We start from the raw sequence: 27846 nt of genomic DNA on the forward strand, positions 1-27846 counted from the left end.
GGGTCCGGCCCTGGCAAGGATGTCAATCCCCCCAGCTTAGGGATATTAGGGAAAGGAACTTCAGACATTTAAGTTCCTTTTGGAAGCCAGCCAGCAGGCCAGGGCTGCAGCCCCGCATCCGGGGATGATCGAAAACGTGCTATGCCAACAGTTTCTCCAACTCGAGGGAAGCCTTGCGAGGCCCGCCGGCAGGCAGGCTGAGCCTGCGAGCCCAGACGCCGCACTCTACCGAATGCTGCAGGCTCAATGTGTAGACTCTCGGAACCTCCGGGTCCCGCGGCCAGGGCACCGGCTGGCCACTGGCTGTCCGGACTTGAGTAGCGCGTTCCCCTTGCGGATGATTTTCCATACAGTGCGCGGGGCTCCCGCGCCCTTCTCCCGCCGCAGCCGTGGCCCTCGGGTCGCCCCTGCCCCCACCCCATCAGCGCGCCCAATTTCCCCTTGGGCTCCGGCTCGCGGATTGAACCCTCCTGACATATTTGGGGCCATTCTTCTCCTTTGTTGCTATTTAGCTCGCGACCCGCGGGTAATCCCCGCGCGGGAGGGGGGCGCACATTGTCGTGCTGATGGACGGGCCCATTTGGCGGCTCCGCGCCCCCCGGAGGAGACACACAAAGCCCAGGCACGTGCGCCTCCCCATAGAGGAGCAGCAGACCGTGAAGGGAGGCGGGGCCGGGCGTGTGCCTGGGCCAGGCAGGGCGGCGGCGCCGGGCGCGGCGGGGCAGAAGGGGCGGCCGAGGGGGGCGCGCTGGGGCCCCGCGCCTCAGGTACATCTGCCGCACCTACCGGGCGACCCTCGAGTCCCGGCCCCTTTTTGCCGCTCCGTCGCCCTCCCGCCCTCGTCGGCGGAGGAGCTGCGGACGCGCTGATTGGCTCCGGGGGAAGCGGGAGGCGAGAACAATGGCCCCCTCCCCCAGTTAAAAGGGAGCGGCGCCCCGGCCCGGGGACAGGGACGCGTGTGCGGAGCGCAGAGCCGGGCCAGCAGCCGCGGGCACCGCGCGAGTCCCGAAGCCGCCGCGTGCAGGCGATGGGCTGGGGGCACTGAGGGCCGCCAGGGCCAAGCACGGAGGTGGGACCCAGCCAGTGCGTCGTCGCCCTTTGCACCGCGCCAACATGCCCCGCGGGTTCCTGGTGAAGCGCAGCAAGAAGTCCACGCCCGTGTCCTACCGGGTCCGCGGCGGCGAGGACTGTGACGCGCGCTGCTGCTGTCACCCGGCTGCGGGGCGCCCGCGCCGAGCCCCGGTGCCCAGCCCCGGGCCGCTACCGCCACCTCCGCCGCCGGCGCTCGCCGAGCGCGCCCATGCTGCGCTCGCCGCCGCTCTTGCCTGCGCGGCGGGCCCACCGCCACCCCCTCCGGGGCCGCGGGCCGCGCACTTCGGCAACCCGGAGGCTGCGCACCCCGCGCCTCTCTACAGCCCCACGCGGCCGGTGAGTCGCGAGCACGAGAAGCACAAGTACTTCGAGCGCAGCTTCAACCTGGGCTCGCCGGTGTCTGCCGAGTCCTTCCCCACGCCCGCTGCACTGCTCGCAGGGGGAGGCGGCGGCGCCAACGGCGCTGGCGGCGGCGGTGGCGGCACCTGCGGCGGAGACGCGCTGCTCTTCGCGCCCGCCGAGCTCAAGATGGGCACTGCGTTCTCCGCCGGCGCCGAGGCGGCTCGGGGTCCTGGGCCCGGTCCTCCACTGTCCCCCGCCGCGGCCCTGCGGCCCCCCGGCAAGCGACCCGCGGCCCCTGCGGCTGTCGCTGCAGAGCCTCCCGCCAAGGCAGCCAAGGCCCCGAGCGCCAAAAAGCCTAAGGCCATCCGCAAGCTGCACTTCGAGGACGAGGTGACCACGTCGCCGGTGCTGGGGCTCAAGATCAAGGAGGGTCCGGTGGAGGCGCCGCGGGGCCGCGCGGGGGGCGCGACCCGACCCCTGGGCGAGTTCATCTGCCAGCTGTGCAAGGAGGAGTACGCCGACCCGTTCGCGTTGGCGCAGCACAAGTGCTCGCGCATCGTGCGCGTGGAGTACCGCTGCCCCGAATGCGCCAAGGTCTTCAGCTGCCCGGCCAACCTGGCCTCGCACCGCCGCTGGCACAAACCGCGGCCGGCGCCCGCGGCGGCCCGCGCTCCAGAGCCAGAAGCCGCCACCAGGGCGGAGGCGCGCGAGGCTGCGGGCGGCGGCGGCAGCAGCGATCGGGACACGCCGAGCCCTGGCGGCGTATCCGAGTCAGGCTCCGAGGACGGGCTCTACGAGTGCCACCACTGCGCCAAGAAGTTCCGTCGTCAGGCCTATCTGCGTAAGCACCTGCTGGCACATCACCAGGCGCTGCAGGCCAAAGGCGCGCCGCCGCCCCCGCCGCCCCCGCCGCCGCCGCCGCCGCCCCCTGCCGAGGACATCCTGGCTTTCTACGCGGGGCCCGACGAAAAGGCGCCCCAGGAGGCCTCGGGCGACGGCGAGGCGGTCGGCGTGCTGGGCCTGAGTGGGGCCACCGAGTGCCACCTGTGCCCAGTGTGCGGGGAGACCTTCCCCAGCAAGGGCGCCCAGGAGCGCCACCTGCGCCTGCTGCATGCTGCCCAGGTGTTCCCCTGCAAGTACTGCCCGGCCACCTTCTACAGCTCCCCGGGCCTGACGCGGCACATCAACAAGTGCCACCCGTCTGAGAATAGACAGGTGATCCTCCTTCAGGTGCCCGTGCGTCCGGCCTGCTAGAGTGCGCCCTCGGTCCGGGCCCCTAGAACTGTGCCTTCACTTGGAGACCCACAAAGAGAGCGCGCGCCCCATGCCTGATCTGGGGGACCCCTACCCCCAATCCGGGATTAAAGTGTCGTCTTCGCTTCTCTTGGTGTGGCGTGACGGTAACCCTGGTCTTCTCGCTGTGACTCCTTTGGACCCCACCCCCTTTGCGTTGTGTCCCCTACCCCCAGCCCCTTGGCGCAACAGGAGTCCGTCTCTTTCTGTACAGGGGAGAAAAAAAATGCTGTATACGTTTGTCTCGTGGTTGGACGCCTCTCTTTGAGGGGTGAAGCTGTTTTCTTGCTAGTATTCACTGTGTTCATGGTCTAGAAAATGCGGTTTGCTCTGCCTACCAATCTCTGCTCTCAATGTCTGTAGCGTACGGGTTGTTTTGGGTGAATCTTGAGGAATAAATGCCTTTATATTTCACAGGCTGTAAATTGAACTTCCCACACGATTAGCTTTATTATGGCTTGTGAACTGCTGGAGTCTGGCTTTACCTTTTTGTATGTGAACAAATCAAATTGCTTAAAAAAGAGTTTTCTTTAGTATAGCCACAAATGCCTTGACCTGTTGTCTGTTGGGGATTGTTTTTTGGGGGTGGGAGGAGTTTTAACGAGATGCTGTAGTAACTGCCTTAGTATTTCACGGAAGACTTTTGGTTTGATCATCTTTGTTGAGGTAGAACTATTGAGTTCCCTTTACGTGTATATGTTGATTTATGCCTAATTGTTATTTATTCTTTATTTATTTATATTAATTATGAAGATTATGATATTATTTGATTGCAGATTCTTCTCTCTTTCTTTTTCCTTTTCTTTCTTTCTTTCTTTTTTTTTCTTTTTTTCTTTTTTTTTTTGTGAGCTTTCCCCTGCCACCTTTGACATTTCACTGTGCATTTTAGGAAAGAACCTTTTTGCTAGAGGGGTCTGCTGAAAGTTTTTAACTTTTCTATCTATCGAGGGAATTACAGACAACGTACCATTTTATTCTGCTTGAGGGGCCCCAAGGCCCTTGTACAACCGACAGCTCTTACTTTTAAATGCAATCTCTTTTCTACATACATTATTTTCTTAATTGTTAGCTATTTATAGAAAGCTTCGATAGAACTGTTTCAACTGTATAAATATTTACTATTCAAATAAAATATTTTCAAAGTCAAAATATTGTAGTCTTGTTTCAGCATCCAGTAGTTCCCTCCAAGGAGGATCTAAAGTAGATGGTAAATGGTGCGTTTTAGTGGTTTCTTAAAAGCACCCTTATTCCTATGGTCAGAAAAAGTCCACCCCTCTCACAATAGTCAGGGATTTTTCACAGCTGAACTTGCCTGTCCTAGATTCTGCCCCTCCTGACGGAAATGTACTGGATGGTGAGTTAGAGCCAGCCACGCACAGCACAGCAGCTCACGCACAGCAGCTTTTCAGGTGCATCTAAGCAGACAAGAGAAGCTGCCCTCTGCACAGCAGATACGGGAGCCCCACCTCAATTTATGATATCCTTCCCTTGTCTGTAATCTGGTGATAGCCATTCCTCAAATAAAGTGAGGGGGATTTTTAATTATTCTAAAGGACCAAGTAGGAGAAAGCAGAAAATATAGATATGGGTGTAACACAAGTTCAGCAACTGGATTTAGAGAGAGGGCTCTAAATAAGTTTCCAGTCAGGTAAGTCATCCACAGGGCACAGGAGCAGGGGAGAGGGAGTGAACACCATCTGTTTGGGGTATTAAATTTAATAACAGGCAATTACAATGTTTTCCGTTATTTGTCACTCAGCTCTTTGAAGAAGGGTTCTGCTGATCACCCACGGTATTCTGGAAAGTGCGATTAAGGAGCAGAGCCACACGGCACAAACGAGTGTGCCCTGGGTTTTGTGTCGCTCTTACCTTTTCCCTACGCATTAGAGTTCCAAAGAGAAATATGAGATTTAAGCTGTGAGGATCTCCTGAGAAGAGCTGTGATGGGGTGGGAAGGGAACAAGGAATTCGGAAGGAAATATGGAGTCTTTAAAGCTGTCCCTCTGAACCACCCCATCCAAGCTACAGGGCAGTGTGTGGGTGTTCAGTGGCAGTAGATTTTTTTCACGTGAAGTCTACTCCCGCTTGACAAGACCTGTTTCTGGGAACAGCAGCTGCTCTCTGCGCTGGCCTCATCATGTTCGCCTAGACCACAGGGTGTGAGCTCACCACCACTCATCTTTACATGCAAATATGACTTCCTCGTTCCTGAGTGGTCCTCTGTCTACTGAGGAAATTGTTCTAGTCGAGCAGATATATTACTTCTCCAAAATAAAAGCCAGAGTTCTGTTTGTGGGTGAGAGCTTCTAAGTGAAGCTGCACAGGAAACAGATGTCTGATGTTGCCCCCCGAGGTGCAGACGAAGACCATTGGTGGACTAATTTCGAAAGAATTCAAGTTAGCATAATATTCTACCACTAGGAAGTCACTCTTCCTTTCTTCAAGCTTCCTCAGAGAGTGGAGAGTTCTTTACAGTGGCTGAGGTCACTCCAATATTGGGAGGTCATTAGTGGAAGCCAGTTCATCATTTCCCCGCTCATACCACAATCGATGAGAAAATAAGGGGTTAGAGTAACAACCTGGGTAAAGAGGGAGGAGCCAAAAGAGGGAAAAATAAGATCGCTAGCCCAGTTCTTTATTTCTGTTTAGACCGAGCAAAACAAAAAAGGAAGGGTATTCTGAACTGCTTTGGACCCAAAGTGAGCGTGTTTCTGGAACAGCGGAGAGGCACCAAGTTGCCCCCTTTTCTTGCTGACATCGTCGTCCCGAGGCCCAGAGCAGCGTACCCTGTCATTCACAGGTTTTTCGGCTCTGGGGCTGGAACAGTGGGAGCTCTAAAGGGAACCTGAGCAGGGACACTGCTGGGAAAGTCTGCTGTGGGAAGCGACGCCCAGGCTACAAATCCTTCCTTCCTTGGTAGCACCATGGACAGAGGAAATCACACCTATCAGCTGCCCAGAAGGCCCGGCAGTTTTGGTCTAAAAGGAGACTGGTTGGACTCAAGCCCTGCCAGAATAGTCCAAGACCTCTTAGTCCAAGAAAATAGATAATTCTGGAGGAGTTTCTTCTTACAAAGAAGGGGCCCTAGTGACGGTTGTTCAGGCTCTGTAGCTTTCGTCAGTCTCACTTGGATTCCTCTAGGCTCTGTGTTAACCTGAGGTAGCCTTAGTGAAAGATTCCACTAGTGAGGCTTGGGGTGTATGCACCATGGGGGAACTCAGGGAGCATTCTAGAGTCTGAGAGATCAAAGACAGAACAGACCCCATAGGGGTCCACTGTTTTTTACACAGGAGGCAACATCTTTGTCTCAACTGTTGGCCCCTGTGACATCTAGAATTTGCTATAAACTTGGCACAGGCTTAGTTTAGTTTGAACAAAAGTTGCCATCTTCAAACAATTTCCTGGCAATTATCATCTGTTAGCTTGTTACATGGCCACGTTCAGATAGAATTTTTAACACCACAGCTAGCGGAAGCTGTAAGGTTTGGTAGATGAAGCTACAAGCTGTGGGACTTTTCAGAAGAACACAGAGCCGCAGAGAGAAACCTGTGGGATGAATTAACAACATCCAATGGCCCAGATTCTGTCTAATCAGCACAATAGCGGTGGCCTAAAGGCTTCAGACTTTAACCTTAAAGCTGTGTTCTGGTGAGAATTCAAAAATGAATAGATCGAAAAGTGAGAGGGAGCGGGAGAGAGAAAGAAGCCAAATGTATCTGTGAGCGTCACCTCATCCGCTATTTAAGAAGTGCTTGTCTCTTCCTGTCGGACCTGCAGCATGCAGTGAGAATGGCCACGGTGAAGGCTGCTGTGCTCACCACTCCCGAGGTGTATATCAGGAGTCAGAACGGACACAGCAGCAACAGAAGCTCAGAAATGAGGGGCCTCCCTCAAAGAGTACGGCATGGCCCTAGAATGCAGCAGACCCAGGCACTCTCACAATGGAAGACCAGCCCAGCCACTGCTGGGAGTCCTGGGTCCCTGCATCTCAGAGATCAACCTTCTCTGCCACTGAGCCAGGCAGAGTTTCACAGCAGCTATGGTTCATGTCGTCAGAGAAACCATACTATGTGACTCTGGTGGGTGGAGGAGTTTTTTTTTTTTTTTTTTAACCAGGTAGTCTTGGGAAGTCCTGTCTTCTTCTAAGGTCGTTAAGGAAATAGTAGCTCAGTAATTTCTAACATCTTCATCCTGTACAACTGACTACTGGTTTTGATTCACAGAGGCTACTGGCCAGAGGAGCAGGTTTTCTGAAGAACAGCAAGACCTGTTTCTTTGAACATATTCTTTATGAGGACTCACAGGGACAAGCTACTTGAAATTATACATATGCAGTGCTGAAAGCAACAGGGTCCAAGGAAAGGTCTCAGCAAGGGACCCATGATAGACATTTGGGGCGGGGGGGGTCAATTTTGCATAGAGATGAGAGGAAAGAGAGGTCTGGCTTGCCGAGTTACCCTCACAACTATTTCGGATGGTTTTTATTCTCCCAGTTTGGATTTTATTATCCTGGTAAAGGCCCTAGACTGATATACTTCTCCAAATCAGAGAACAAACTGAGCACATGACTTAAAGCCAGTTCACATATTTTAATGAACCCAAACATTCACCCCTTCATCTCCTAAGCCGCAAGTGTCTGTCATCCTTTGTCTAGCAGATACTTTTGTTGTGGGCACTGTGGAAATTGGGGCTGACTGTCCGGGCTGTGTGCACTCCCTTCTGTATGGCGAGCAGATGGGCTATAGGGTGAGCACATTCACGCTCTGTCTTGTTTGAAGAGTTCTGAGCTGTGTGGTCTCCCTGGTGGCATTTCCACACAAAGCATTGGTACTTCTGTTTTCAGTTTTGGATTGTTTTTTTCTTCTGCTAAACCCATTGCATTAAGGCCACACTAGAGGGACAAGCCATCCCAAGCTGCAGTGAAACTTCTAGAATGTTCGTGGCAGTAGGAGTACTCTCAAAGGCCTGACTGTGAAGAACCGGTGTTTGAAGCACATCGTTGTCACACCCTGCCACACCAGCGATGCTTCCGAGAGGCCGTCTACATGGTTCTCATTGATTTACCACTGCATCTGTCTGGTATCAGACATTCATGGGTCCTCCCATTTGTCCTGAGCCAGTAGGCCGAGCACAGTGTAGCAGGGAGACGACACCGGAAACTTCAACCTTAATGCAGCCGATCTCCGCTTTCACTCATCAAAGAAGGTCATTCATTGAGCGCCACATCTGCTTTGTCTCTGCTGCACACAGAGACAAAGTGCAAGGTCCTCTTCGCGAACACCACAGCCCGATGACGGTCACACCTGAGGCTGTCAGAATGAGCAGAGTAAGCCAAGATGCTATTGTATGTTGAACTTAATAGGGCACTGCGAAGGCATTAGTGCATGGAGAGCCGAGTTCAGAGGAGGGCTCTTTCTCCTGGGGAGAGAAAAAAATCAGGCTACGATTTCCTCGGTACAAAGAACAGAAAGAACAGGAGACCCCGGTTAAAAGACATGCGTTCGGGGTTGCTATTTCAAAGCTGTACCGTCAACTGATCTGTGGCTCTTGCTGCCTTCTGCCTGTACTATGGGAAACATATCACTGCTATCTTACAATATAGAAGCAAAGAGGCTGTCACTAGTTTCCTAAAAAACAGAAAACTGACTTCCACTTGATTTCATTCACATTGCTCACGTTCGCCCCGATGCATCGTGGTTGCTTTAGGCAATGTAAAACTCACCGGACTCCCACCAATGGTCACGCAGCTAAGCAGAACAGGTCGTCCGTTGCTGGTAAGGCTTTCTTACTGACATCGTGATCTGACTTTATCAGGTGAAATCACAACTTGGACTCTCTTTAAAAGTAAAAATAAATGCTTCATCCGTAGTTCAATTTAACATTTCAAGGGATTTGGATAACTCACTTATTAGCTTAAAAGTTGACTTAAAGACAGAAGATAACTTTGAATTTGCATTTACTTGCTTCAAGTTTGTGTTAATAGCGACAAAGATCTTCTTGGCCGTTGCTGATGTCTTTTTCTTCTTCGAAATAATATTTTTATTAATTCTTTGAGAATTTCATACAATGTATTTTAAACATATTTATCACCCCCCATGTCCAAATCTTTTCACAACCATCCTCCTATCCCTTCCCAGCCAATTTTCTTTCCATGTGGAGTTCAGCTAGTTTTGAGAATGGGGCCTTTCCTGTATGTAAGATCAACTTAACAGGAATCACATTAAAACAAAACAAAACATAACAAACAGCAAACTAGCTCCCCTTCCCAGAAGCTCAGAATCAGCTGATGTCTTTTAATTGTGCAAATATTTGAACATGTGGACATTAGGTTAGTGTCCAATGGAGAGACTGCCAATCATTATTTTTATAACAACTTTCTGACCCAGACTATAAATTATGATGATGCTATGGTTTGACCACCCCAGAGTTCATATGATGGAAATGTAATACCCAAGTGTTTGAGGTGGGTTCTAATAGGAGGCATTGAGGCCATGTGTTAATGTAGGAGGTGAGGCTATTATAAAAGCACTTGGCACTGGGCATGGTGACACACGCCTTTAATCCCAGCATTTGAGAGGAGGCAGGCAGATCTCTGAGTTTAAGGCCAGCCTGGTCTACAGAGAAAGTTCCAGTACACAGCCAGGCCTACACAGAGAGACCCTGTCTCAAAAACAAAACAAAACAACAACAAAACAGCAAAGTGCCTTGGTCTCCTGCTCTTTCTCACTGGCTCTGTCTTCAGTAGAACAACAATATAGTAGGGGCTCTTGGTGCTCCCAAGGGAACAAGGACTTCCCAGGATCCAGAGTCATAATACACACCTACTCACTGACCAGCCAGCCGCAAAAAACGGATGAAGCTGGGAAACCACAATAAACGTGCTGTAGGCTCTTAATTTGCATTTCCAGGGCTTTGCTGATCACAGACATACTGCGTCAGCACCATGTGGGGCCAGTCTGGAGAGCAGACAGAACTGCAGACCTCACCTTGAACTCCCTACCACATTAGAACCTAAATGGGAACAGGGTGCCAGGAAGCCTCTGCTGACCTTGACATTGGCAGCATGCTGGATTTAGAGTGAATTGTTGTCCATGACTGAGTCATCCCAGTTTGGGTAAACAGTAGGATTGAACTGAGAAGAACTGGTATCTTGAAATCTTAATCAGGGGCCACGAGCTCCAACTAATGATGCATCTGTAACCATATTTGCAGGTAACTTCAGTGCGGCCTAGTCTGAGGCCTTCACAGGAGTGACTCGCTGAGTTCTCACAAGTCCTCTACCTGGCTGCATTGATCCCTATTTATCTGTGAGACAGAGAGGACACAGGAGGCCCTACAAGAGATAGGCTCTTAGCTGACCATACTGGTACCAAGAGAGAAATATGAGGTGGCAAACATTTTAGTATGGGAGAATTCATATGGATTGTGAAATGCATTCTGTCCTCTTGCCAAGGGACCGGGACATGTTCAGTTCTAATCCCTAATCAGGTGTCAAATGACTTGTCTCCCACCTGGGGAGAGAAAAGTTATCTCCTATTTCAAACACAAGAGAAACTTATTTACAAAAACCTTGTAAATGCAAGTATCTGATACTCATGAGACAATCAGATACATTCAATCCTCCAACTGCAACAAAACCTCTCCTACTTGCATAATCCCAAATTTGCAGATTCTGTCCTGTTTTCTGCTTTGCTTTAACAGACTGCAGATGCAAAACAGAAGAGAAAATAGATGGTGGCCTTTCTAACCCACAGGACATTGGGTCAATCTCTCTGAGTCGGCTTCTGTGCTACCTTCTATCTGGTTCTTTACTTTCCATTTTGGATCTAAGAGCGCTTAGTGTGGAAATCACTCAGGCAAGTTAACAAGCCATTCTGGAACCATGACAACCACTGTGAATGAGGGCTGGGCTGGAAGTCCCTAGGCAAAGTAGGTCTGAAGGGCAGCAGAACGACACAGACACATTTCTGTTCAACGCATGAAGCAAACCCAGAGCCTGACACTCAAGATACAGAAACTTTGTTTCATGAAGGACTTTGTATGTATCCCAGGCTGGCCTTGAACTCACAATAATCCTTTTGCCTCAGCCTCTGAGGTCCTGGGGTTACAGTCATATGCCTCCACCCTGGCTAGAAAATTTAAAGGAAATATTATGGTGTGCTGGTCAGTTTGTTGCTGCTGGGTCATATGTGAGAACAACTATTTGAAAGGAGTGAATGTTTGTTTGGGCTCATGATGTCAGAGGTCACAGTCCATGAGACAGATATCATGGTTGAACAACACTGTTCACTTTACGGTAGCCAGGAAGCAGAGACACAAAGGGAGAGGTGTGGGTAAGACACACTCTTCCCTGACATGGTCCCCCAGTGATCTACATTCTCTAGTTATGCCCTACTTCCAAAAGTTTCCACCACCTCCTAAAATACAGCGATCACCTGGACATCAAGCCTTCAACACACCAGTCTATTCAAGACATTTAATATTCACATTCCTGATAGAGTGCTTGCCTAGTAAGCTTGGGGCTCAGCATTTGATTTCCAGCAAAACTGCTCTCCCCACTCTCAACAATAATGAAACTTTATGCTTCAAGGAGCATGTCACAACTGTAGTTTCTGGAATATTCCTTTCTCTTCCAATGTGAAGGATTCTAAAGGCTCATGTATAAAAGAATGACTTTTCCTGCATGTTGTGCCTGACGAGATGCTCATCTTGTCGCTACTGTGGTTTTAGGCAAGTTATTATACTGTCTCTGATCATTTTATTATTGATAAAATGATGAAAAGGTAGCATTCAAAATGTCCAATGTATTGGACATTGATAATATTTTCTATTTGTACCATTCCTTTTGGTATCATTTACCAAAATGTCAAATGTACCATACCATTTATTGTGAAATAGAATCTATCCAATCATTCTCTCTTTAAGACTGAATGAATCTCTGTGAATGCTTCCTTAAAATGTAGTAGAAGTTACACTAAGAAATCACTAAGTGTGGCTTCTAGTGAGGTCAGGAATGGCCATGTATCTTCTGCCTCAGTCTGTCTTGGTCTCAGTCCTACACCATGAGAGAGTTCAAGACAGACTAAGCTGGGATTCCAGTCAAGATTGAGACTCAACCCTGGACATGGGAGGGAACAGGACTCCAGCTCCTTTCAAGCCCCTCATGACATTTGCTTGAAAGAGTCCAGGTAAGAAGAGCCTAGACAGGCTTGATCATTCCCTGGAACCTCAATGGAGAAGAGTAAACAGGGGGCTACTTTTGAAAACACTGAGTTTTGGGGGGTGACTCATTACATATTGTTATTAAATTCCTGGTATTTCTAGAGTTCTCTCTGGCCTTTCAGAACGCTGGGCATGCACTTTTCTGTTTGGCCAATTACCTCAACCCTGCGTGGAAAGTGTCATGATCCACCATCACTTCGTGTGTGATGAACATGATGAGTGTTGAGGAGTTCACCCTAGATCATGTGACTTTTCTTCTAGACATAAATGAGAACCAAGGCCTTGGGTCCCTAGTATGGCACCCTTTTCTGTGGTCTAGGTCCAGAGGATGAGGTTACACTATATCCCACCAGACATTTCAAGCTGCTGTTAGAATGTAGTGCTGTGTTCTCTCTATTATCTTTCATTCAGCTTCAAAACAACCAGTGCCCTAGTTTCTGTGTTTTTATCCATGGGATTAGTGTGCTTGTATAGCTTTGACCATATAACAACAAATCATTCCAAAGCTCAATGGTTGAGAATGGTGGCTGTCATTCACTACACTTAATTATTTCTGTGGGCCAGGAGTCAGGAGTAGCTAGGCATGGGTGGTGCATCTTTGCAATCCCAGTCAGTGCCGGGAGTTGCCAAGGCAGGGAGATTTTGTTCAGAGTCAAGTCAACCCGAGTTATGTAGCCAAGACTGTTACAAACCAACAAATACAAAGTAATTAAGTTGCACACTTGGTTGAAGGGCTGCATCCTGGAACATTACAGTTATTAGGGTTGGAGAGACAAATGGTTCAGAGCACTGGCTGCACTTCCAGAGGACCTGAGTTCAGTTTCCAGCACCCAACAATAACTTACAAGGATACACTAACTCCAGTTCCAGGGGTTCCGATGCCATCTTCTGACCTCAGTGGGTACCAGGCATGTGCACAGATATACTCAAGGTAAAACATTCATACATACAACATAAGATAAATAAATCTAATTTTATAATTAAGGGGAGGAAAGAAGTCAGTTATCTGTCAAACATGTCTGCATTCGGGTGTAAGGCTGACGGTGTTAAGGGGTGGACTTCTGGTCTGGCACCCTCATACGGCCTCTGGTCTCCACAGCACTGCTGGAGTGTCCTTACAGCATGGCAGCATTCCGAGAGCAAGCTACCCAAAAGACCAAGAAAGAGACTGTGGTGCCCCCATCACCTACTCTTGAAAGGCACAGCACTGTTCTATTGGTCCATAGATTAATTCTCCAGCAGTGTGGGAACAACCACACAAGCCAGCCATCACTATCAGGAGATGATGGCCCTTGGAGGTCACCTTTGGTCAGTATGATTGTTCTAAAGATGAGGAGATGAGGCAGAATGTTGGAGACGAAAGAGCTCAAGGTCATAGTGTTTGCTGTTTATAATGAAGGTTCAATGTGGGCATGTGTTTAATCCTAGCACTTGGGAGGCTGAGGCAGGTGGATCTCTGTGTGTTTGAGGCCAGCCTGGTCTACAGAGGGAGTTCCAGGACAGCCAGGGCTACACAGAGAAACATTGTCTCCGAGGAAAAGGGAAAAGGTTGAATGGAGATATATTTTGGTGCATAATATTACTATCTTCATAAAGTTCTTGAAGATGAACAAATGTTGGTCTGTTCTTATAGTTAAGTCTTAACTACATAGCCCAGGTTCACGTGACTGTGAACTCAAAATCCTCCTGCCTCAGCAACTCTGGGTACAGGGATGTTGCCATGGAAGTATGGGATATAGGGTGAACAAACCAAATCAGAGGCCTCACTTTCTTTGGTCAGCAAATACATAATGGCTGCAAGTTTTCTGCAAGATGTCTTGCCTTCAATTTTTTCCCCCTAAAGTTGATGGATAATATGAATTCTCTTGTACAGGTATGGGAAGTTATGGGTCCCTACTTCACTTAAAAGTATAATCACTAAATTGACTTTATATAATTTAAAAATGATCATCTAGTCTACCAGGGCTAAAATAATGGTCTTAGCTTGAGCTGTTATGGCTTGCATATGAACCACCCCACCCTCGAGGGAGGGAAACCCTTTCTTTACAGAAGTGATTGGATCCTGAGGATCCTGACCTTGTTCTCCAGCATGATCCTGCTTCCTGGCTTATGGATGCGGCTGCTTACCCTTAACAAGATTCTTCTTGCTTTCCTCCCTCATTCTCTGCAGAATGTTGGGTCACACCTGGAGTCTTGGCATAAGGCACTTCCTACAGTAGACTCATCCCACAGTCCCACTCACCCTCGCTAATTCATCCAAGTCTATGTACCTTCCTAGATCCCCCCGCCAGATCCCATGACATTGGAGGTTATAATTTTAATGTATGAATCTGGGAGTTGAACATGAAGTCTGTAATAATTATGTATACTCTAACCAGTGCGTCATTTTCCAATACTGCAAGAAACTATCTGAGGTGGCCAAGTTTAAAACACGTGTTTTCAGGCTGGGCCTTGTGGCTCACGCCTTTTATCCGAGCACCTGTGAAGCAGAGGCAGGTGGATTTCTGTCAAGTTTGAGACTAGCCTGGTCTTCACAGATGGTTTCTAGCCAGCCAGAGCAACGTAGATAGACTCGGTCTCAAAACCACAAACTCAGCACATGGGTTTACTCTGGCTCCTGGTTTTCAAGGGTTTGGTTCAAGACTGGTTAGCCTCACTGCTTTTGAGCTATGAGGAGGTGGCTCATCATGGTGAGAGCATGTGGAGAAACCCAAAGCCTCTCACCTCATGATGGGAAACTGGGGAAAAAATGAGGAGGAAAGAGATCATGGTCTCACAGGCCCCTTTGAGGGCATGTACCCAGTGAGCTAAAAACCTCCTAGAAGCCCCACCTTAAAGCTTCAACCACAGCCTAACATCACAAGCTGGGAACCTCGCCTTTGATCCAAAAGCCTTTGCAGTGCATTCCAGATCCAAGCTGTAATATTTATTTCAATTTTGGAAATTTATCCACAAAAATAAGAGCAACCACACGCCAGGGTCTGAGTCAATGGCACTTACTGCAGAGGAATTGTGACAGGAAACACCGGGGACCACCTCAATGTGTACACATGGGTCAAGGAAATTAAATTCCATATGGAGGAATGCTATGCAATCAGTGAGCATGATGAACTAGAGGCATGTGCACCCATGACATAGTAAATCTTTTTGTTGGTGTTTGTTCTTCCAGACAAGGTTTCTCTGTGTAGTTCTGACTGTCCTGGAACTCACTCTGTAGATCAGGCTGGACTTGAACTCACAGAGATCCACCTGCCTCTGCCTCCCGAATGCTGACAGGCACCACCATCAATCTTAGATGAGCATTAGAGTAACATATATGACGCTGTTTCTGTACAAAATAAAAGAAGGCATCTGTGTGTGTTTGCATGCATCTGGAGAGAAATCTTTCAGAAAGAATTTGTATTTAATAATCTGCTTGCCATTTTCAAGGAGAGGGGAGCTGGGATGGGGCAAATATAGGAGAAGATGTATAGCGTATCCAGGGTATCATGCAGCCGTACTGTTGTCATCCATCGTTGCTAAGTGAACAAACAAATCTCCCCTGGATAAGAAGTTCCTGGTCACGTCTCCCCACTGCCGTTGCCCTTTGCTTTTCCTGAAATGAAGGTGACAAAATGCTCCGAGAGGAGAGCTAGTAGGGTAACCATTTCTGAGGAGCACTGAGGACAGGATGGGTTGCCAGTGCTCAGGAGGAGAGCTGCTGCTGCCTCTTAAACCACTGGTGAAGAGAATGCTGCAGGGGTGCAGTCGCTCCGAGGGAGGGGGCGGCTCACAGAGGCCCTCGGGTCTCACTTAGCCTGGCAGTTTCTTGGGAATATTGATCAAAAGTGCTCACCTCTATCATCTGAGGAGCATAATGCAGTGTGTGAGTATTCATGGAAAAGAGCTTTTCTTGGCCAGGCTATTTTCTGAAGTCAAAAAGATCCTTTCAGGGTCCGTAATAGCCGTCCCTCCACACTTCACACCCTCAGTGAAAAGCACACTCCAATTTTCAGACCCTAGGACCCCACGCCAAGGAGGCGGCTGAGGAGCAGGACCTATTCATGTAAAATAGTCTGTCAGCTCAATGAGCATTTTACCAGAAGGAGAGGGAAGGATACGTTAGATTAAAAATTCCACCTGAACACACAGGAAAAGACACCTTTGTGCCTGAGATCCTTTAATGCATCTTTTCTTTCTTAAATGTCGTAAATGGAACTTTCAATCATATGCATAATGTAGCCAGCCACGGACAGAGCACATTGATGTGAGAGTGAGCCTGTGTTTTCATGTCTGACAAGTATTTCCTAGTTTTTCTGACTTTGGCAGAACTGTATACATTATTTTTTTAATTTACCTGTCTACTTATCTACTTGTGCACACACACACACACACACACACACACACACACACACACACACACACACACGCATGCGCACACGCACACACACCCTTCTGTCTGTAGCACTGGGGACCAAACCAGGGACCTCTTGCATGCTTAACAAGTGTTCTATCACATACAGCACAGCCACTTAAACCTTTACTTTTCTCATATTTTCCAACTTAATTTAGACTAGTAGAGACTTAGGTATTAAATTTTTTTTCGGTAAAGTTCTAACCACCAAAAAGAAAGAAATAAACAAAAACATGATCCAGTTTGAGCAAACCCTTTTTCTGACTCTTTAGCAGGGCTGTCATTTCCCATGGGTCCCTACTGGTCAGCTCCTTTGGAGCACACGTGAAGGCACCTTTGGTCAGGGAGTGTGCCATAAACACACATGGTCTTCCCCAGTCGGGCCATCATCCATGCCAGAGAGATGCTATAGCAGCTACAGCATGTGGAAAGCCCAACCCTTGAAAGCAAGTCACTCCACTTGCTGGCGGTCCCTGTGGTGCTCAAGAACCTTGGTGAGTCTTTACCATCGTTCCCTTGAATCCCTACCTGTAAATGCTCTTAGGAGGCGATCACAACTGTCATCAAGTGGTAGCAAGTACTGAACACCATGTGGCTTTTTGCATCTGGAAAGTGGGAATGAACTTCCAGGGTGTGGTTGACCTGCCTGGGCACTGTACCAAGCCTGCCTTGGTGCCAGATCTTTCTTTTCAAAGTTTATCCTTTTTTTTTTTTTTTTGTTAAGACCTGTGTAATCTGTCTTTCCAGGAAAATGCTATCTGGTGGTTTTTGAATTCCCAGTAGGGGTTGCTTCCAAAGTGCTTTTTAATACATGACAGAGAGGTCATATTTCTGGCAAACCAGATCCTCACAGTGCCAACACCTTGCTGTGTTCAGCTTGGTTCCTATGATAGTGATTCAAGGTGGTCTCAGACGTGGACTTAGGAACACCTTCACAGGGGCTACACCCTCACAGGGGCTACATTACAGTGGGCATGTGAAAGCTACATTGTGCGAGAACAGTCTCTATGGACTGGTTAAGGACAGTCATTGTTGACGAGCAGAGGTATCACTAAAATTCGGGAACCTGGAGACAGCGCCTGGCTAGAGCCCCAGTGTAGCTGCATGAGAGCCAGTGAGGCAACATCTTCAGGCCTCATTTTTTTTCTTAAACAGCAGAGGTGGATGGAGGACAGGGTGGGTGTTCCCAGCTGTAGACCAGGGTGGTAAAGAACCATCTATGTAGAGAAGCTTACTTTCTGATCTTTTCTCATAACCCCCATGGGTTTTGTTTTGTTGAAAATGAAATGCAATTAAAACCACATCCATCCATAGGAAGGGGAGCGAATGAGAAAAGCACTCCTTGATAGAAACGTTTCTACCAAGTGGCCTTGGCATAAATGACACACAGAGCTGCACAACGCATGTGTGTACAGAAGTAAACACTGTAAATGTGGTTATCTTCTCACTAGGAAATACTCTATTTGAGGAAACAGGGAAGAAACAGGCATTTATTTGCCCTGGAATACAAACAAAACAAAACAAAATCCCTAGGGCTGCATTCTTCTAATAATGGTCCTTGTCGTCGGAAGCTGGACTCTGCCGCGGTCTGAGACTCCATGGGGGTGTTGATGAGGGTTTTTGAAGATGACTCAATCGCTTACAGGAAACATCAACCAACCCCTTCCCATGTTTTTGCTATAAATAATAAAGTAATCTTTATGAGACAAGGGTGATGTCACCCTTTACATTTCAAGTGCTCATTTCCATATTTGAAAGGTGTCCCAGGAAGACCCCAGAGGAAAGGTGTCCCAGAACGACCCCAGTATGACCCCAGAGGGAAGCCCCCTGTGAATCCTGGAAGGCTATCTGTTGAGCTGAAAGGTTAGCACGAGGGAAGAACTCAGCTCCAAGGAGCAGATGCAGCGCAGTGGCCACCGGGCTCCACAGACACATCCGGACTGCCTTCAGTCCCATCAGCGGGGCTCCTCTGGCTTCCCAAACAATTCTTGGGCATCCATCACCCAAGCTTTAGGGATGGGGTGGCTTGAGGGATGGGGTAGCTTGAGGGATGCAGATGCATTAGTTCTATCCTGGGAGGAAGTGAGGCAGGAATCTGAATCCTTAGAGGAGCCTAAATGATAGATAAGGCTGAGAAGTACTGTTTCTGATTCGCAGAGCTTGTGTTGTTCCTAAAAGGAACTATATACACGAACTTTTGATTAACAGTTAAAAGCTAGAAAGATGTCAGGTCAGTTCAGGCTCTGTTCTGCACTGGAACACACCAGGATGAGCCTTTCTCAGGACACCAACCTGTTCTGTAAGAAATGGGTACTCAGCAAGCACTGGCTACAGAAAAAAAGTGAACAAGTGTCACAAGCTCGGTTGTTCAGCATCCTGAGAACTCTACTGTCTGAACATGGAGGGGCCCAGGATGCTCTCAGAGACCATGGGGTCAGGATGGAGTGTGATTGCTGAAGTCCTGAGGAGGGAAATATCAATACCTGACTTGAGCCACAACAGAAGAGTCCAAATTACATGTAAAATATGTAATTTTTACAAAGTCCTCAAATACTCCCTACTCCTTAGGGGCAGGGACTCTAGCGAATACAGGGGGATGCCTAGAAAAGACACAGCAGAGGCCAGAGGTCATTGTGAGGCTACATACGTTGTAGAAATAGACCATACTGGCCCCCTCATGCCATTGTAAAGATGGGATGAGTCTAAGTAGGTGAGAAGACGGATGGAGGACAGGTTTGGTGTTCCCAGCTGTAGACCTGGGTTTTGGGGAACCACCTATGCAGAGAAGGTTGTGATCACCAGAGGCTGCAGGTCCTCTGGCAGCTGATTGCTAGCATTCCATACCATGACCCATGAAGTAATTCCACACGAGTACATGGAAGCTCTCTGAATGGTACACTGGACACCTCTGCTGGCTTTGGTTTACAGAATGCTTTTGAATAACTCTGTTCAATAAAAAAAATCAAATCAACTTTTTTATTAGATGGTGGGATAAACTTTTATTTTCCTACAGACTATGAGAATGTCAGAAACACGCAGCACCTAGGGTGCTGTGTTTCTCATTCATCGAATCATCACAGTAAATCAGAACGAAAAAGAGTGAGCTGGAGTTGAGTGGCACCATTATGGAGCTAAGAGTTTTCCAAGCAGGGCTGCCTTTGTGGAGTGTGCCATGTCCCTGGTGCACATGTACACTCCTGACAAGGGGGAGCAGATCACACACCCCTCAGAACAACCTAGATGTGCAGCATTGGGAAGTTAAGTAACAAGAGACCTCAAAACAATCAAATGACATGCTATATAACTTAATTTAACGTCTCTATCAAATTTCCCCCTATTTACACATACTACATACTGTAGACCTGACACTAAGGAAGTGCGTGCTTACTGTGTACGTCACATACATAGCATCTGGGCGTCTCTTGATGAGTTTCCCTTAGATGCGACATCCCCTTCAGTAAGTACGGAGTGATACAGCTACATAGAAGACACAGAGGAAGGTTCAGAGGGCTCATGAAGCCTCCACCAAGGTCAGTGGAGGAAAGGAAGGGACACCTGAGGACGGTCAGGAAGACAGGGTCTGCATGGCTCTCCAGAGCTGTGTAAGGCTAAGGGTCCACTAAACAGCCACACTGCAGAGTCAGAGTCCATCCCGGGGCTCTCAGGAAATGCCTGCTTGGCTGCTGAAGACACTGTAAGAGTCACTCACCAGGCTGCACTTCCTTTCTTCAGTCTGCTGCAGGTCTGGCTATTTTTAAAAAGTCCTAATTTTGTGGGGTTACTAATTTTTTTTTTTACAGCATGAAAGTCTATACAACAAGACTATAAATATCAGTTTCCTTCTTCATGGACATCCAGAAATCAGCATGTGGAGAAGGGTACTGGCCAGGCCCTGCATGAGCCCAAAGAATCTTACCACACTTTGGGGTAATTAGGGACACTTTTATCACAGATGGCTGACCTACTAATACTAGCGTGACGAGTGTCTCTCAGGAGGGTCTCACCAGATGAGTGACCCTTAGCAATTTTGTTAAAAGACATTTATTATGAAAACACAATGTTTGCTTTTCTAACTGACAAAAGGAAACACCAAACTTGATCATTTCAATTTTCCACCCCAAATAACAAGAGCTGCTAAGTCTAATCAAACATGGTTGCCAGAGTCCCTACTCCCCAGCTCTTAGGTCTCTAACCAGAGCTATTACCAACCAACCCAAGACCCATGGACTAAACAGATAAGTAAAACAGAAACAGACATGAACTGTTGCTGTCAACCTGGGCGTGGGATTGATAAAATCATTAGGGTGCAAGAAGTTCAAATTATTTGCTACCTCCAATTGAATTTCTCACTCCGAGTCTGAGGGCTTGGGGAAGCAAATGACATTATGAACAGACAGCTGTGCGAGTGAGGCAGGACCTCTGGGACCTGGGTTGTGGCCCTGGTTCTGTTATGACTGAAAAAGACAAAAGTGAAAGATTTCCAAAATGACAAGAATTCCACAACAGTGTTCATGGGGCCTGAAGGTAAGTGTTCCCACAGAAGCTACTCAATGACCGAGTACTGCAGGGGCCTTTGGTGCCCAGGACTTGGGAGGTGCTTTCTGCAGGAGCCAGGTCTGGGTGCTTTGTAAACACCAAAGTAGCAGATCAATAACAGAAGTCTGAGCAGACAGGCCACACACACACAGAGACACACACACACGGAGACACACACACACAGAGATACACGCACACACAGAGACATGGACACACACACACAGACACGCACACACACACGGACACAGACACACACACAGACACACACACAGACACACACACAGAGACATGGACACACACACAGATACACGCACACACAGAGAGACACAGACACAGATACACAGAGACACAGACACACACACAGACACACATACAAAGAGACACACATACAGATACACACACATACAGAGACAACAGATACACACACACATACAGAGACATAAACACACACACACACAGATACACACACACATACACACAGTGGGTGGTGTAAGAATCAAGGTTTCACTGACACAATGGAAAACGTCATGACAGGCTATTTCCCTTCTATCACCATTAAGCTCCCACTAAGTGAGTATTCTGGACCCTTAGGAAACAGCACACAGGGAATAGAGCCTTTCTTCTACTTTGCAATGTCCTGCTCTCTCTATGATCTTCAAGCAGCTCTCCAGGGGCTCCTGTCTGTGGATCTGGGATGAGAGGCTGTTGAACTCCCTTCAAAGCAGCAGGCTGGATTCTCCCTGCAGTGGGATGGTGCTCCTAGAAAGCCTTCCTCAGAATTCCCACTCACTACAAGACTGAGTATGGCTTCTGGCTCTGCTCCTTTTTCTACCAAGATCAGTAGCAGCTGACCCAGCTCTGTAGTAGTTATAAAAAGCTGGCTTCTCTGGGGACGGGACACTGATGAGGTGGATAAGCAGAGGAGTGACCAAGCAGGCTAGGAGCAGTAACATTTGTGAGATCGGAGGGCAGAGGAAAGCAGAGAGGTGGCCACATCCAGGACATTCTTCCCCATGCAAGGGGTGGCTTCTGCTGCATTTTCTGTTTTGCTCTGAGGCAGAGGAGAGGATGAAGCAACACTGGAGCTCTGGGACAGCACTAGAGCCAGGACAGAGGCACGGGGCTGGGGGTGTGTGTGTGTGGGGGGACATGGCGGTGGGGGGGTGACCACGCAGAAGTCTTCCCTGTGAACTCTTAGTTGCCAGGTTCTAAGGTCCAAGATGCCCATGTCCACTAAGGGACACATTTAACTCCTTCCTTCCCTCCCATACCTAATAGGCACAACACACCGTCCTTGGAACCAATATATGAAATTTGATCCATATATGTGTATGTGTATATAGGTATGGGTCAAATCTATTGCCTGGAATCTGTTACCCTAAAACTCCTGTGACAAGTGCTGTTTCTAAGGCCTGTCTTGGACTCTGAACAGCAGACAGGAGGAGGACTGCTGGTGAGCTTTCAGGGGACACAATGGGGGTGCTGGTCAGCCCTGGAGCTGGAGCAGCCACTAATCTGTGTTGATGTGAGTGGGGCTGGGCTGGGCTGGGCTGCGTTGGGCTGAGCAGGGATGCTACCCATCTGCCTAGTGTTCTCACGGGGATACTCCCATATTTTTAGACACTCCTCTTGCTCTGTGTGGGACCATCACCTGACAGAATTCTGTGTTGTCAGGAGAATTTTAAGTCAGTGGAAAGTTCCAGGTGGAAAGGGTTCAATGGTGGAGATGAAACTTCCTGTAGGAAACGACCCTGGGGACAGCCAGTTTCCATGATGGTAAAATTTTGAGTAAAGTATAAAACCTAACATTAAGGATTAGCAAAATCAGTATGGAGGAAATTCCTCCAACAATTACACAGTTGCTTTGTCAGCCCTTTTGGGAATCACGCTTGGGTGTGTAAAGGAAAGGAAAACGATTCGGTGATACAGACAAGTAGTGCCCTTTGCCCCTTCCCTGTGGGCCCCGAACCCTTTGCTACTCTGTTCTGCCTGAAGACTCCTGGCTTCCCCACTGCCCGTATGACAGCAGGTTTGTTCCTGGTTGAGGGCGACTTCTTTCTTTTCTTCTTCTGATGCCCAGGGTTTGGTGAGATTCCAGGACAAGAGGGATGCTGCATTGTTTGAAGGTTCCACAGATCCGTCGGAAGACGCTGGGGCCCAGCCATGAGAAAGCCTGCTGCACGTGCGGGCACAGTGGCAGTTTTCTGAAGTCTGGATTCTGAGGGTTCTGAGGAAATCAGGGGAGTCTTGCCTGTCTCTTCCACATGGAGGCTTTTCTTGGGGTCCACACTCGGGTTGGAGGTCAAGACCCCTGCAAATGAAGCAGAGAATGGCCACATACTGAAGGAATTACACACCGTGCTCGGAAGAGAGGGAACTTGGCCACTGGGAAGTGGGTTTGAAGTCCTCCCTGCCCCGTGGTGTGCTGGGCAAGGATGTTTGTTGAATGTATCAAAAAAGAAATGCCAGTTCTCTTAGTGTTTGCCCTGGGCCCTTCTACAACATAAAGGAAAGAAACTACAGATCTGTGGATCTTTGATATAAAATCGGCCTTTCTGGCTAATACAGAAGTAAGGAATGAAGAGAAAGGCATTGGACTGCAGCACACTTCAGTGAAGGCCATGGAGAAGCCCTGGGCAGAGTCAATGGCGATGCCGTTTCTGGGATCCTAGCATGTTTACACTTTGATGTTTCACACACGTTACTACTCACTTATTCCCTGAAGGGCCTAAGACTAGAGGTCACGCCTAAATTGCTTGTCTGAATGAGTCCAGATGAGCATGCAGATAGATATTTGGCACTAGAGGGAACAAGGAATAAAATTAAAACTCGCAGCTCTGCACTCTCCCGTCCCCAGGGTGGCTGTCTGGGAGCTCAGAGGAATACAAGAATGTCTGCTGTAACACTCGGCCACTGTTGCGGGGTTGTCCTGGTCTCCCCAGGGCCACTCTGCGGATGAGAGGATTTCTTTCATCACCCTCCCCCTTGTAATTTATTTTTAAATGTTCTAAGCTTCCCTGGGTGGCCCCTGCCTAGAACAAACCTCAAAAGCAGGCCTCCTGCAGTCTCCTCCCTATGGGCTGCTGCTCTTCAACTATGGCCTTTGGAATTGTCACTACCAATGTTTGAAATTTATTTAGGCTATTTTGTTTGTTTGTTTATATGTCTTCTGACCTTGTCCTATCCTTTCTGGGGAAGAGCTTCTGAAATCAATACTTAAAAGTTCCCTTGACCCATGGCGATACTCTGTCCCATGCACTCTATGGTTTTTCACTTTTGGATTCTGCCGACAGACTTTCCCTCTCCCTCCCTTCTAGGCTCAGTGGGACTGGTGGACAGAGAGGACCTGGGCTCTTTTCCTATTGTTTTCCTCATGAGAAACAGGCTACTAAGGGTGGGGTTAGCTCAGTGGTAGAACACGTGCTTAGCATGCATGAAGCCCTGAGTCCCAGCATTGCAAAATACAAAACCCAGGTTGCCTTAAACAAAGACTGCACAGCAGATGGGGGCCATCCAAAGATCGGTGTTGTGTTTAAATGTGCATTTGTTTTGCCTACCTACGTGTCTGTGTGCTGCTAGATGCCAGCAGTCACAGACAGTTGTAAGTTGCCATGTGGGTACTGAGAATTAAAGCCTGGTCCTCTGGAAGAGCAGCCAGTGTTCCTCACAGCTAAGCATCTCTCCAGTCTCCTCCAAGGACCGGGTTTTTAAGGCCATCTCTCTCTTTCCTAGTGTTGAGAGTGGGCAGGAGCATTTGATGAGGGGTAAAAAAGGTGATGGGGGAAACCTGACTGAACCTCACAGAAGATTCTGGTTTGAAAGGCCAACTACTGATAACTGATCACATCAGTTAGAATTAAGAAGCCAAAAGGAAAAAAAAAAAAAAAAAAAGCAAGTGAGTGAATGCTTAAAGATATTAGGCAAAGGAATAAAGCACTTGCTCTTGTTTGGTCAGAAGCAAACGTTTTAGCCTGTACTCTATCCCCCTCCACCAAGGAAGACAGCTTGAGTTCCTACAGACTGACAGGGGAGTGTCATCTGTCCCACTGAGTAAACCTGGACAGCATTTCAAAGCTCTGCAAAAAAGGGGCTTGTACTCCTACAGGCAGGGACCCTATTGGTCAAAGGCAGAGAGTAAAGCCACACCAGGGTCCAGTGCACTCGTGACTCATGCATCCCTTCAGTTTCGACTTTCTCCTGGCACATTTTCATCCTGCCGTGGCTCCCCTGTGCCCACTGAAGCACCCCTGACAAATGCAGAGGCAGTGGATACAGAAAGCAGAGCTGAAGCTCAAAGGATAAGGGCTGCCTTCATGATACAGTGACCATACTTGCCCCAGCTTGGCCTCTGCTGGGATAGAAGCTGTGGCTTAGTCACAGGACATTTGGGCTCTATTTTATCTCTGCCAGGGTAGGCACAGGAATACATGGGAGATGGGGCCTCTGTACAAATCTTTGCCCCTAAATTCCTACTGGGAAGGGACCTTACAATTCTGTTTCACCCCTTCTGACTAGAGAACTTGTGTTCTATAGAACCTATCACCTTTGAGGGCTGATGTAAGTTAGCCACTGGGACCAGTCTAAGGCCATGGACGAGAAGAAAAGAAAGGGTCGCTGGGCTAGAGGAATGACTCACTATAATGGCCATCTGCACATCTAGCCAGCAGGCATGGCAGGCTGCTGGGTTATGGAGGTGTCCTGGAAAAGCTACTTCTATTCTGTTGGGACCACCATAGGAACATGGTTAATGAAGACAGCTTTCTCTTCTGAGTGGATTTATCATAGGTGCTATCCAAGCATCTCCTGGCTGTGAACCAGAGAGTCAGTACAGCCAGGCCACACTGGAGAGTTGCTACCCAGTCCTGCAGTGGTGGCAGTCATCCATCTGAGCTATCTGTGCTGGGTCAGGATCTCAGACCCAGGACAGAAAGGTCAGGCTGGGAGGCCACACCTGCCATCTCAGTCGGTTCTCAGCTTCCTAGACTGTGGATCCAGGGGTTTGCCGCCCTCTTCACTCACCCAGCTTTTGTCTGCTTCTCTTCCTCCAGCTGCTCTATTCAGCAGCCCTCCTTGACAACCTGCCCTCCCTGTGTGGAGGCCTTGGCCTTTGGAGGCCTCTGCTCAGGCAAGCAGTCAAAGGCTAGGCCACCGCGTGCCTCATCTTATCGGCTCATCTCAACATCCTGCTTCTCCAGTCTTGGCCAACAAAAAAAAAGGGGGGCGGTGCGGCCCTGTACCCATGGCTCCCTGCAGCCCCACACACAAAGGGGAGGCGACAAAGACATTTTCCACGATGGCAGGTGTTGGTGTCAGATTCCACCCAGAGTGTACTTGCAGAAGAAAGGCAGGCAAAGCTGGGCTCCACAGGCAGCGCAGACATGTAGGGGCAGGAGAGTGGGCAGGGCCCCTTGGGAGGAGACAGGAGGCAGGCAAGGCTGAGGCCAAAGAAGGAGAGTGGGTATGTAAAAGTCAACTAAGGGTTTGGCGGGGGTGGGGGACCCACCAAAGTTAGTCTTACCTTGCTCAAGTATCGCAATGAGACCATTATGTATTTTAATCTGAAGGGAGAAAAGATAAAAATCCAGTGAATGAGAGGATGCCATGCCCCCAGTTGCAGCTTGATAATGACACACATAGCTGATAGGTAACACATGTATCCCCAGCTGTACCTAGTCCTGAAACCTCGTGCATCATTCCGGAAAGTTCACTTCAGTACTCACTCGATGGAATCAAATGCCAGTTGGTGCTGTGTTTATAAACCGAGTCCTCAGAAGCATGCAAACAGGTCCCTATCACCCGCTCCACACCATCTTACTCCCCATATTGTCCACAGCACATGCACCCTGCTTTTGCTTTCCTCCCTTCCCCAACGCTCCTCAATTCTAGATAGCTAGGCTCCTATTGGGTCTGGACATTAGCAGTGACACATTGCAGTTACATTGCTATAACTGTAAACTCAGATTGTCTGCTGATCTCATCTGCCAAGGTTGGCACAGCGACCAGAGATTTTTCTAACACCATTTGGGCATTCTTTCTTTTATGCCTCTCTGAAGGAAGTGTGTGCGCTTCTATGAAGTTTGATTTTCTGAGCTATCAATGAACACTCAGGCCCTGAGTTTTGAGTACTTGGGGTGGGAAGCCACGATCTCTAACCAGCCTTGGATGACCAAATGGCAGTTCGGTGTCCTACTATGAACTTGGCTCCTTCTCCATGTGAGGGCATGAGCAGCTCTGTCTGGGCTGAGGACCCGGTGGGTCCTTAGACATTAAAGCCATTTTCCAAATTTCTAATTTTTTCAGTGTGCCATACTGCAAGGCTCCCTTTGATCTAATGGACGATAGCAAGCAGGGTGCCTGTGTGCATGGGTCCACCTTGAGTGGAAGAGCCTCAGGTTTTCAGAGCCACATCCCTGATGCCTTCCCATGTGAGAAGAGGCTCTTTATGAAGGGGATCCTTGATCTCACTCTCCTGCAGCCCCCTGGCCCTGGTTATGCTATGCATACAGGCTCTTGATTGGTGGAAACCCAGAAAGCAGATGGTGCGCTAACAATGGAAGACTTGTTTGTAATTGCTGATGAGGACTGGTTTGCTCCTCTCCTGAGGGTCCCCAGACACAGCCTAGTGTGGTGTGCTGGCCCACAAAGACTATCTCAGTAACTGCCAATCCATGGTTGAATTAAGGCGATGCAGAGGCAGTTGGAGGCTGCCTTGATTATTCCATAGGGCTCAGATGTCACCTGCTCTTGACAGGCAGGCAGCACTCTTGAAGGGTGAGCTCCCAATTGCTGGGACCAGGGAATAGGCTGTAGCTTCTTAGTACAATGTACAATCCCAGGGCTTAGCACATATCCTACTGGAAGAGTCTAGAAGAGAGAGCACTGAGCTTGGAGATAAGGAAGGAGAAAAGACACGTGACGCCTGGGAGGAAAGAGGCACAGAGTATGATTTTTTCCATCTTTTTTTTTTC

At 48.7% G+C, this 27846-nt stretch overlaps 2 protein-coding genes across 2 annotated transcripts in view; one reads left to right on the forward strand and one right to left on the reverse strand.

Moving 5' to 3' along the window:
• Positions 1 to 830: 830 nt before the first annotated feature.
• On the forward strand, positions 831 to 3876 carry Insm1 (INSM transcriptional repressor 1). Its single transcript, XM_032904351.1, has one exon. The coding sequence runs from the start codon at positions 1114 to 1116 to the stop codon at positions 2686 to 2688; it is 1575 nt and encodes a 524-aa protein (XP_032760242.1). The 5' UTR covers positions 831 to 1113; the 3' UTR covers positions 2689 to 3876.
• Positions 3877 to 21337: 17461 nt separating this feature from the next.
• Ralgapa2 (Ral GTPase activating protein catalytic subunit alpha 2) overlaps positions 21338 to 27846 on the reverse strand; it is a 270387-nt gene continuing 263878 nt past the window's right edge. The window contains exons 40-41 of the mRNA XM_032904353.1: positions 26397 to 26436; positions 21338 to 23189 (exon numbers count right to left, since the gene is read on the reverse strand). Of these exons, the coding sequence (XP_032760244.1) occupies positions 26432 to 26436 (5 nt within the window). The 3' untranslated portion in view covers positions 21338 to 23189; positions 26397 to 26431. The remainder of the gene's footprint in view (positions 23190 to 26396; positions 26437 to 27846) is intronic.

The sequence above is a fragment of the Rattus rattus genome, chromosome 5 (assembly GCF_011064425.1).
Source record: "Rattus rattus isolate New Zealand chromosome 5, Rrattus_CSIRO_v1, whole genome shotgun sequence".
Lineage (NCBI taxonomy): Eukaryota > Metazoa > Chordata > Mammalia > Rodentia > Muridae > Rattus > Rattus rattus.